The sequence below is a fragment of the Tasmannia lanceolata genome, unplaced genomic scaffold, assembly GCF_043159265.1.
Source record: "Tasmannia lanceolata isolate RefF3 unplaced genomic scaffold, GAP_Taslan_0.1 ptg000008l, whole genome shotgun sequence".
Taxonomy (NCBI): domain Eukaryota; kingdom Viridiplantae; phylum Streptophyta; class Magnoliopsida; order Canellales; family Winteraceae; genus Tasmannia; species Tasmannia lanceolata.
Genome location: NW_027518685.1, coordinates 4,754,078 through 4,765,074, shown reverse-complemented (window position 1 = coordinate 4,765,074; position 10,997 = coordinate 4,754,078). Strand labels below are relative to the sequence as shown.

At 41.7% G+C, this 10,997-nt stretch overlaps 1 protein-coding gene and 1 long non-coding RNA gene across 32 annotated transcripts; both read left to right on the top strand.

Moving 5' to 3' along the window:
- Positions 1-1,017: 1,017 nt before the first annotated feature.
- Positions 1,018-1,560, top strand: LOC143882471 (uncharacterized). The gene has a single exon (XM_077385950.1). It carries the CDS (start codon positions 1,018-1,020, stop codon positions 1,558-1,560), a length of 543 nt encoding a protein of 180 aa, XP_077242065.1.
- A 4,758-nt stretch (positions 1,561-6,318) lies between these two features.
- On the top strand, positions 6,319-10,776 carry LOC143884037 (uncharacterized). Of its 31 annotated transcripts, none has more exons than XR_013252709.1 (7): positions 6,323-8,132; positions 8,246-8,300; positions 8,445-8,463; positions 8,550-8,590; positions 8,872-9,382; positions 9,705-9,747; positions 10,386-10,776. It is a non-coding gene; the product is annotated as an uncharacterized LOC143884037 (long non-coding RNA). The 31 variants fall into 31 exon arrangements; XR_013252705.1 differs by having other exon boundaries at positions 8,228-8,300; positions 8,550-8,639; XR_013252710.1 differs by having other exon boundaries at positions 6,323-8,139; positions 8,250-8,300; positions 8,550-8,639.
- The last annotated feature ends 221 nt before the right edge of the window (positions 10,777-10,997 follow it).

Genomic DNA, 10,997 nt, shown 5'->3' with positions numbered 1-10,997 from the left:
TTGGTTCCGGGCTAGTCCTTGAATCGAGAGGTATCTCATTTATAGCGCCACCCATGCTGTGAGTGGCACCATTTCGAGAGTTCCTTGGTAGAGCTCTCCTTCACATTGTGGAGATCTTAGAGGATTGACGTGGGATCTCGTGTCCCTCGCCATTCGTCCTCGAGATCGGGGTCCACAACGGTGTGGAGAGATATTTTAAAAATGTCCCTCCTATTCAACCTGAATATTAGATTTAGGGTTTATGGAGGGGATAGAGTTAAGTTTTGGAATGATTTATGGTGTGGTGATAGCCCGCTCAGGTTGTTGTTCCCGGAAATTTTTCGGGTTGCGGTGAATAAAGAAGCTATGGTGAGTGAGTGTATGGTTAGTAGGGATGGTGTTTGGGAATGGTGCTCGGCTTATAGAAGAAGGTTCTTTGCTTGGGAGTTAGATTCTGCGGCTAGACTTAGGAGGCTTTTGGATAATGGCAACATTAAAAGAAAGGGGATGGATAAGAGAATATAGACTGCAAATTCTTCTGGGTTTTTTTCTGTCAGATCTTTCTATACGAGCCTGATGCCTTGCCCGACTCCCTCTTTTTCAGCAAAGGTGTGAAAATTTCATTGTCCGCCGCGGGTCAGTATCTTTGGTTGGGCCGCATGTCGCGACAGGATTCAAACCATTAACTTTCTGAGAAATCGAGGTATGTGGCTTGTTGATCATTGCCCCCTATGTCTTGCGGATGGGGAATCTGCGGATCATCTATTTATGCATTGTTCGTTCACCCGGTTTATATGGGGTCGCATATTTCTGAGATTTGGGATCAGCTGGATTTTCCCTTGATCTATTGAATTGTTGTTGCAACAATGGAGCTTTGTGCCTTGGAAGAAGAAAGGGAAAATTTTTGTGGGAAGTATGCTTGCTTGCCACTTTGTGGGTGGTATGGAAGGAGAGAAATGCGCGGGTGTTTGAGGGAATGTCCAAGGCTCCTCATTATCTTTATATGCAGATAATTGCTTTGGTTATTAATTGGACGAGATGCCATCAATCTCTTTCCGGTTTGTCTCAGCATTTGATCTTTGGGAAGGATGGGGGGTGGTGTGCTTGAGTAGTGAGTGGGCTAATAAAGTTGTGCAGAGATGGGAACCACCACCTCAAGGAGTGTTAAAAATAAAATTCGATGGTGCTTGCTTTGGGAATCCTGGTCCAGCCGGGGTGGGAGGTTTATGTCGTGATGATGCCGGCAAGGTTCTTTGGTCTTTTTGGGGCCCTTTAGGTGTAACTGACGCTACGGAGGCGGAAGTCCAAGCGGCTTTCAATGGCATAAAAAAGGTGAGTAGGGACCGTCCGAAGAGTGTAATTGTTGAAGGGGATTCGTTTAATGTTATCCGGTGGCTGAGGGGTGGGATGGCTCCACCTTGGAGGTTTTTGGATCTTTTTGACGAAATGGAAGATATATTGGTGGAATCAAATATTGAGTTGATTCATGTTAGAAGGTCTGCTAACGGGAAGACAGACGCTTTGGCTAGAAGAGGGGTGGTATGCATGTCGATGAATTGGTCTGATCAATTTCCTATTTGATGGCCTAGTCATTTTGTAATTAGTTTTTATTTTTTATTTTTTGTTCTGTATCTTTGGGTATTCCCTTTCGGGTGTCCCTTCTGTTTCTTTTATAATATATGCCATTTTTTAAAAAAAAAAGTTTATTGTGTCCATCTTCATCAAAGATCTAAATCATTCATTGTTGGCCTCTACTAAAGGTTGGGTAACTTGTGTTCAAAGATAGAAGAGGGACTACTAGTTATGAGAGTTTTTATATGGTGTAAGCACGTAGAGTCAAGTATTTTTCAAAATGGACTGGACGGCCCAAACCATATGATGATCTAAACCATCCATTTGATGGGCTACAATGTAAGTAGGTTGTGCCTCCAAAATCATTTCGATAGGATGATCCCAACCCTCCGATCTATAGAGTCTATAGAACGGAGGGTTGGGATCATCCTAGGGAAATGATTTTTTGGGCACTACCTATTTATACTTTGTGGCCCATCAAATGGACGGTTTGGATCATCCTATGGTGTGGGCCTATAGTGTGAAAGTACATGCCATCTTGAAAATATGGGTGGGGCCTACCATGTTCAAAGAGTTAAACAAATGGGCAATGATAAATTCGCACCCCCTGGATTATGCATACGCACCCCTTATAACATGATTTTGACGTCAAAAGGCGTTAAAGTTGAGCACTGTTCACGTCAAATCATGGCATCAGTGAGTATGCGTAGTCCAGGGGTGCGAATTTATCATTGCCCTAAACAAATTAATTGATGGGCCACACCACATGAACAGTTGAGCACTGTTCACGTCAAATCATGGCATCAGGGGTGAGTATGCGTAGTCCAGGGGTGCGAATTTATCATTGCCCTAAACAATTTAATTGTTGGGCCACACCAAATGTTCATGTTGGAGAGAGAGAGAGAGAGATTACCGGTTTCGGTTTGTAGTTTGTCGTGTGTACCGGTTGTTGTGTCACAAGCGGTGAAAGTGGTGAATTTATCACCAGTTTGTTGGTAATCCTCTTAGTGATTGGCAAAAGTCGTGTCTTGATCTTTGAGGACTTCTTTAACTACGGATGGGGAATTTAGTATGAGGCGGAGCTTGATCGGGCCTGGGGTTTCAGCCAGTTTGGCGAAATAACGGTGGAGATCGGGTTCGAGAAAGGGAAGGTAACCCACAATGGGTAATCCTTGGCGGCATTGGCAATGTGCCCTTGCCGGATTTCTTGATCATCCACGACACCCAAGAAATCACAACAATCAGAAAGGAGAAGGCAAGGACTGCGTTCTGATTTGATTCAAGGGAGAGGGTTGGGAGAGCCATGGGTAGTGTGGGTTGGAAGGGTTAGATATGATAGGGGTATTTAAAGGAGATGAGGGAGATAACATTGTTTGGACCAGATATGATAGTCTTTTGTTGATTGTGAGTCCACGAGCAAGGAGTAGGTGGTCGCAAATTTCAACTAAAAATGGGCCCGCCCGGGAAAACTTAGTTTGGGAAGACTAAAGACCCAGTCTAAATCCACAAACCATTCCAAATAGCAGTCATAATTTCTTCGAATGTGTCGTTGAATTCAAATTTAAGCAAAACTCATATTCGAGATGATCATGGTCCCAGGAATGCTAGACTGAAGGGAGCCCTTGCAAAAATGAGATGAAAGGACTCCCTCATTGGCTGCACGTATGCCATTCTAAAATGTGTAAAATTCAACGAGTGTTAAAAGCAGTTTGGTGATGTGCAGCCAATAGGAGAGCCTTTCATCTCATTTTTGCAAGGACTCCCTTCATTCTTGCATTCCTCGCATTAAAATGTCGGGTGCATGTACCATCAGCCTTTATTCTTTAGGAAAAATAGCCAATGGGGAACATCATCACAAGTGACGTAAGCATGGAACATTATCAAATGTGGGGTTCTCTCATCAGTCTTACGCCCGGTCAAGATATCATTTTTCTTTTATAAACTATTGATTTTTAGATTCTCTGATTAATTTACACAGCTTAACACGTGAAGAATTGCATTGATTTTCTGCTTTATGATATAACGGTCAAAAGAGGGCATACTTGTTTCGTGGTTCTTCATCTTTCACGTAGTTTTTTTTTTTTTTTTTTTAATGGAAAAGAATTCATTAATAAGAGAAATAGCAGGAAAACCCCAACCATTAAGATGATCAAGGCAATACTATACAAACAAGAAGAAGCAAAAATCAACATAAAACAACGCCATAATAAGGGGGGAGGAAATCGAACACTTTCAATTCCGCACTAAAAGCGCCCTCCTTTGCTAACATATCTCCCTTGCTATTAGCCGATCTCCTAAAAGTATGAGATGATAATGAAAAACCCTCCACCCAATTAGAGAACTCATCAATCCATCTTTCAAACGATGTTCACCCCTATTAAAAAGTGCCCTTAGGGAGAGAGCAGAGAGAGAGAGAGAGAGAGCAGCCACACCGGCTCCGTTTTCAGCAGATTTGTCTTATTCATTTACTTCATCTGAGGCGGCTGCTCTCTCATGCATCAGCCAGCCGCAGAATGCCTTTCTGCAAAAGTCCCTAGCAAATCTCTTAAATAATAAACGACAACATGAGTTAGTACAATTATAAAAACATGATAGTGCCAACATCATTAGCCTAGAAATAGTGTATTTTAAAGAAAGGATATGCTAGGGGACTATCACAGAAGGCATTTCAGAAATGGGCTGTTGTATGAGTGAGCAGACACATAGGCTCAAATTTTGTCTTAATGAATTAATTCATCAGATTTGGCTGCTCTCTCATGCAACAGCCCACCCGCGAAATTGCAGAAGCGAAATGCCTTCTGCAATGGTCCACCTAGCAAATCCCTTTTAAGAAAAGACAAAGGGGAAAAGATAATGTCATTCCATTTTGTTTTGGTCTCTGAAGAAGTTAATGTGACTCCATGGTGTTCTGTAACCATTCTTGTCCTCGTTAGCCCACAGGGGAAGAAACGAGATAATGAGAATCTTCATAAGCGGGTCAGAGTTGCTTTGGAATATCTCATTATTTTGCATCTCTTACGCACAGAATGGTTGCCAAACACGAGCTTCAGTGGCTCTTTAGGGGCGGCAGAGAATGTTACTGAACACGAGCTTAAGTGGCTCTTTGGTCATGTCTTTTTAGTTGATATTTGTGACGAACTGCCCCCCACAGACTCGCAAGCAACAAAAGACTAATGGGCCGGACATTCTGTATTCAAACAAAGCCGTCTCCTTCAGCTCTTTTAAATACCCAATCATATCTGAGCCTTCCAGCTCAGATTAGCCATGGCTATTCCAACCCTCTCCCTTCAATCAAATCAGAAAGCAGTCCTTGCTTTCTCCTTTCTGATTGTTGTGATTTCTTGGGTGTCATGGATGATCAAGAAATCCGGCAAGGGCACATTGCTATTGCTGCCGGGCCCACAAAGATGACCGCAACCTTCCGTTTCTCGAACCAGATCTCCACCATTATTTCGCCAAACTGGCCGAAAGGTACGGCCCGATCATGAAGCTCCGACTCGGCACCAAGCTCTGCATCGTACTAAATTCCCCATCTGTAATTAAAGAAATCCTACCAAGACACAATCTTCGCCAATCACTATGCAATGGACAGGGTAGAGATCCTAACATACGGCCTGAATAACATCACGTGGGGTCCCTACGGAGCACAATGGCGGATGCTCCGCAAGGTCTTGTTAAGCAACCAATTAGTTCAAAAGCTTAAGCTGTTAGAGTTAGTGTTATTTAATCATGAGGGATTCAAAACTGAAGGGCGCCCTTACAGAAATGAGGTGAAAGGGTGCCCCCGGCCATTGGCTACATGGGATGGTTGTGAATTTATAATAGTTGAAAGTCAGTGTATTAAATGCAGAACCATCGTTGTAGCCAATTTGGTGTTGGGGTTCCACGCAAAAGCAAATAGTCCCACATCGGTAAAGTGGATTGGATGGGGATGGGTTATAAGGGAATGGGCATCCTCGCTCTAATGGCTAGCTTTTAGGGGTGAGTTCTACCCGGTTAAGTTCCCTACAAATGGTATCAGACCTTAGGGTGTGGTAACCCCGGTTTGCCTCCGAGGGCGGGAATGTCCCTCGGGGAAGATCTCGGAAACCCCGGTGTAGTATCTCGTGGATCCCATGTTGCCACCGCGTGGAGGGGTGAGATTGTCCACGTTGCCACCGCGTGGAGGGCCGAGATTGTCCGCGTTGCCACCGCGTGGAGAGGGAGATTGTTGGGGTTCCACGCAAAAGCAAATAGTCCCACATCGGTAAAGTGGATTGGATGGGGATGGATTATAAGGGAATGGACACCCTCCCTCTAACGGCTAGCTTTTAGGGGTGAATTCTAGCCGGTTTGATTCCCTACATGTGGGCGCCCTTTCAGCCCATTTCTGCAACGGCAGCCCTCAGTTTAGAATTCCTCTTTAATCATTTATACTTCAACAAACCATGTCATATGTGGCCCTTCTTTTTTAGGGTTGGCCATACAAATGGATTTTTAATATCAAGGAAACGTTGTGAAGTTGCGGATGCTACTTTGCAAGGTCTTGTGAAACAACCAGTTACTCCAACAGCTTAGGCTGTTAGAGTTTGTGTTATTTAATCATTTATACTTCAATACTCCACGTCAGGTATGACACCTCTCTTTTGGGGCCAGGTTAGATGTACACGTCGCACATGTGGCCCCCTCTTTTGGGTTTTGAACCTAGGAGCTGAATAAGGCAATAGCTTTCTCCAAAAACTTAAGCTGTTACGATTTGTGTTATTTAATCATTTATACTTTAATTGGTCTCTGTCCATGATTTCCTCAACAGCACCAACCTTGAGGTGGGCCGGGCTGTCCGACAAATGGAGGTTTGCCGGACGATCAACAAACTATATGCGAAAGCCGGGACCCCGATTAATGTGGGTGAGTACATAACTCAAACGATCTTCAACACCATGACCAGCACACTATGGGGTGGAACACTCAGCGGAGCAGAAGGGAATACTATAGCAGTGGAGTTTGAGAAGGTGCTCAAAGATAATGCGCTTCTGTTGGGAAAACCCAATATTTCTGATCTCTATCCAATTTTAGCCCCGTTGGATGTGCAAGGCACGCAGCGCAAACTAAAGAGGAACATCATGTTTTTCGATCGGATCTTTAACACCATCATAGATCAACAGACAGAGATTAATAAAGCAGGAGGAGGAGAGAAAGAAGCAGGATTTTCTGGATATCGTATTGCAGCTGCACAATGTATCTGATCCCAAAACTCAATTGAGCATGTCCCACGTAAAGGCCCTGTTGCTGGATTTATTGGTTGGATGGACAGAGACGACTTTGACCACATCGGAATGGTGTTGGAGATGTTAATGAATCTAGAGATTATTAAGAAAGCGCAGGAAAGAACTAGACATAGTGGTGGGGAAGGATAACATTTTACTAGAGTCTCTTCTTCCCCAATTGCGTTATGTCGAAGGGGTAGCCAAAGAGGTGCTCCGTCTTCGCCCTTGGCTGTCTCTTTTGGTACCCCGCTGTCCAAGCATACCAGCTACAGTTTGTGGATACCACATCCTAGTGGGAGCCAGGATCTTCGTTAACGCGTGGGCCATACAGAGGGACCCTTCACTTTGGGAGGATCCTAATGAGTTCTTGGCGGAGAGATGGTTCAGTGCAAACAATGGGCAATTAGACCTCAGGGGTAGTGATTTCTGTTTCTTTCCATTTGGGTCTAGAAGGAGGGTCTGTGTAGGGATGAACTTGGCTGAAAATATGTTAACTATCATCTTGGCTTCCTTCTTTCATTCCTTCGAATGGAGTCTACCTCAAGGGATAGAGCTGGATCTTGAAGATAAATTCGGCCTCGTCTTAAAGAAAAGGATTCCTCTCGTCGCTATCCCCACACTTCGATTATCGAATCCAGAGCTCTATGATTGCTTAAATTGAGAATTTATGGCATGAAGTATTTATCTAAGTATCTTTATTTTCTGTTTCCATGTACTCTGCTGTTTTGCTACACTGAAGTTGTCTTAGGATTTACTACTGTAATGGTACTGTTTAGTGCTTAAATACATGGGAATACATGTCAACCCCTCTCCATCCCGTATATTACAAAGGTCTCTTGAATCGCAATTAATGCGCAATTAGGAGATTTACAACATGGCGAGAGAAACGTTTCAAAGGTCTTGCGCAACGCTCCTCATTCTCGCCTACTTTCTCCTTTTGTCTCTGATTTACAGCACGGCGTTTTAAGGATCCCGTCTTAATCCTGTTTTACACGTTAGGAATTCCAAAAGTTGCTTCTTTTACAAATACTCTTTCCAAATACGCCTCCATAAATAAATATCGATTAATGGCAGCCCCTCTTCTATCCCGCTCGCAAGTTAAACGGCAAAAGAAAAAGAAAACCTCTCTCTCTCTCTCTCTCTCTCTCTCCATTATTAATCAATCTCTCTCTCGCCCTTTCCCAAACTGCTCTCTTGCTCTCTTATTCAAACCCTCCTTTTGCTGCGATTGATCTCAGAAAGAGGCGCTGGCCAGTATCGATCTCTGACTAATCTGGCTGGAAGTGGATCGCAAGGTCGCTTGGCCGACGATAGTAACGAGTCACGAACTGATTGGTAAAGGGTATTATTTTTAGTTTTTTCTTTTTTTTCTTTTTTTGGGTTTTTTCTGTAGATGGACTCTATGAGTTTTTTTATTTTAGGGTTTTTAGTTGGTGTTTTTTCTGTAGGTAGCTATGGAGCAGTTCGATTCGCGGGCACTCTCTTGCAGACGAAGATGGAACGGTGGGTTTTTCTAATGATCGAATATTGAGTGGAATGAAGGAATTCTGTAGCATCCCCAAATCTCACTCAAATTTCCTCTACAGAAGATATTTGGGGTGCTTTTTAAGTAATTTAAAATCCCCATATTTGACTTGGTTGTATCAGGATTGGAAAGAACACCAAGGCAAATCAATCAACTGAAGCCAAGTTTTGTTCATCAATGAAAGAATAGAAGCCCTAATATCTACTTCGGAATTTCCTCCAATGCAGGATGAGATCGGGGAAGGATCACAGTGACATGAGTGTAAGATGTAAGCAACAACCTCTTGCTCTCTTTTTTGCCCACGGATTTTGCATCAGGTAATAAAGCTATATATTTTCTTTTCATTTCATTTTTTGTATCAGGCTTTGGCACTTTCTCCTTCGCACAAAAAATATATTTATTTTTATTGTTTTTTGCTCTGCATTTATCGGTAATTCTCAACTCTAATGACATTTTAAAAACGTCTATCCTCCGTTAATTCATTCCTTTTAGTTCATTGGTAGAGATGGTAATTCAATGTCTAAGAAACTTTTTTCCCTGTTTCTACAGATCTCCATTGGTAGAAATGGACAAAATAGTTTTTTGGGTGTCTCAATACGAGATAAGAAGTTTTTGTATTTCTGGTGCTTTGTGGTTCCAAAATTTTTACATGGGTTGGTAAGACTAGGACACTGCCTCCCAAGCTTTTACTGCAACTTAAGATGCTTTCCATGGTAATATTTCATAGACTCATACCATGATAGCCTGGTCTTGGCTTTGCTGCTACGTTGCAGGTAAGTCAAATCACTCCATGCATCCATTCTCTTATGGTTCAGTATTTTTGTCAATCTTCATCAGATTTTGGATGAGATGACTCATCATGGCCATTTCTGGTTGCTCAAATTTGCAGTGTATAATGTTCACAGCGATGACAAAAAACTTCAAGTTGACATTAATATTTGGGAAAAGGAATAAAAGAATAGCATGCAATCTTAGTGTATTTCTTGGTGCATCTAAATTCATTGGGGAGATGGAGAAGGGACTGGAGAGATGATACCATCAAAGGAGAGAGGATTCTATGGTTGTCAATGCTTTCTTTTTATATGCATAAGTGATTGTTTGTTATAGTTCCATGGATTTCTTAGTGAGGCCTTTCCCAACTTTCAAGTGCTCTGCCTATTCTGTATCAAATGAGAGAGGATTCTATAGTTGCATGTATTTCCTATTAAGACTCATTCTTTCACTTAAGTTTCAAGTGATTCTTGCTATTGAACTGATTTTTAAGCAAATGATTCAAATCATCTCTACATACATGAAATTTGGCCATGTGGTAACTTCATGAATTTCCTTTTCTTTATACGTTTTCTTTTTAATTATTTGAGACGGGTTTGAATTTTTTGTAGGTATACTCTTTTGTTGAAGAGAGCAAAAGGGGGAACACATTTAGTGAGTATTTTCCCAGAGGGTGTTTTCCATATCTGTAATTTTTCACTATGGGTCATATATTTTCTTTCTTATGACGTGAATGGTTTAGTGTGGCATCTGAGTCATGTTTGCAGGGGTTTTCTCTTAAATTTGGATATTTAGGTCCCATTTTTCTTTCCCTGCATGATTTTGCCATCAAATGAATGCCACAACCATAAATCTCTAAATTTAATTTGTTTCAGCAGATATAGCTGCCGAAATTGCGTCGTCTTTAATGTTAAGGTTTTCATGACTTTTTGGTATTCCCAACAATGTATAACCCCGTATTGCCGCTTTGCTAACACTCTTTTAGACATGGGGGTAGCCCCTTACGTCCTTTACTGCAATTGTATTTATCTGGGTCCTCTCCTGAATGGGCTAATAGCTAACGACTGTCTCTTCTTTGTTTTATTTATTCCTCTCAAGCATGGTATATAGCTTACAGTGTTAGCATCTTATGCTACTTTATTTATCAGAGTAATCTCTCTTCTTCCTTTTATTCACTAGATACACCTGCATATGTAAATTATTTGAGATTAGTACATATCATTGTTTCAAAAATTGAGGAATTAAATAACCTAAAAGAATGAAATGGTAATTCTTTCATTTGTCATCCACAGGTCGTCGTAATTGAGCAACTTAGAAGAGCTGTGTGTGTGACAATCTACATGTTGGAGGTTTGATCCCGCTGTGTGTGTGACAATCTACATGTTGGAGGTTTGATCCCGCTCACTTCTACGCAAAAAGTTGCATCTCGTTAGTGTTAGGATGGACTGTTGGAGTACATACACATTCCTCAATCATACTACCTTGCTGGGGTTCTTTTTTTTACAATGGATGGGTATTTTTCCTTTTTATTACAATGGATGGGTGTTTTGATAATTGTTTCATATTTATATTTGTAGATGAAAGTGTTGATTTGCTATGTAATGGCATTTTTATTTCGAAGCTTTTGACGAACACGAGTTTTAATCTTCATAAAACTATAGAGTGTGTTCTTTGCTTTGGTAATTGATTCTTGATTGTAATTTTTAGGTTCTTTAATAATTTTCCACCCCATCTTCCATATGGTAGATTGTGAAGCATGTTTGTTTCATGCGTGCATACTGCAGAGTACTTTTTGTTCGAACCTTTGCGGTCACTCTTAGCAGCCATGGAGATGTAACGCTAAGAAATGGGTGAAGAGAGTTTTCAGTGGTCGAGATGAAAATTTATTTCTCCCTATGAATTTA

Coding starts and splice junctions, on each gene's coding strand:
- LOC143882471 (XM_077385950.1), top strand. CDS start 1,018: ATGCCATCAATCTCTTTCCGGTTTGTCTCAGCATTTGATCTTTGGGAA.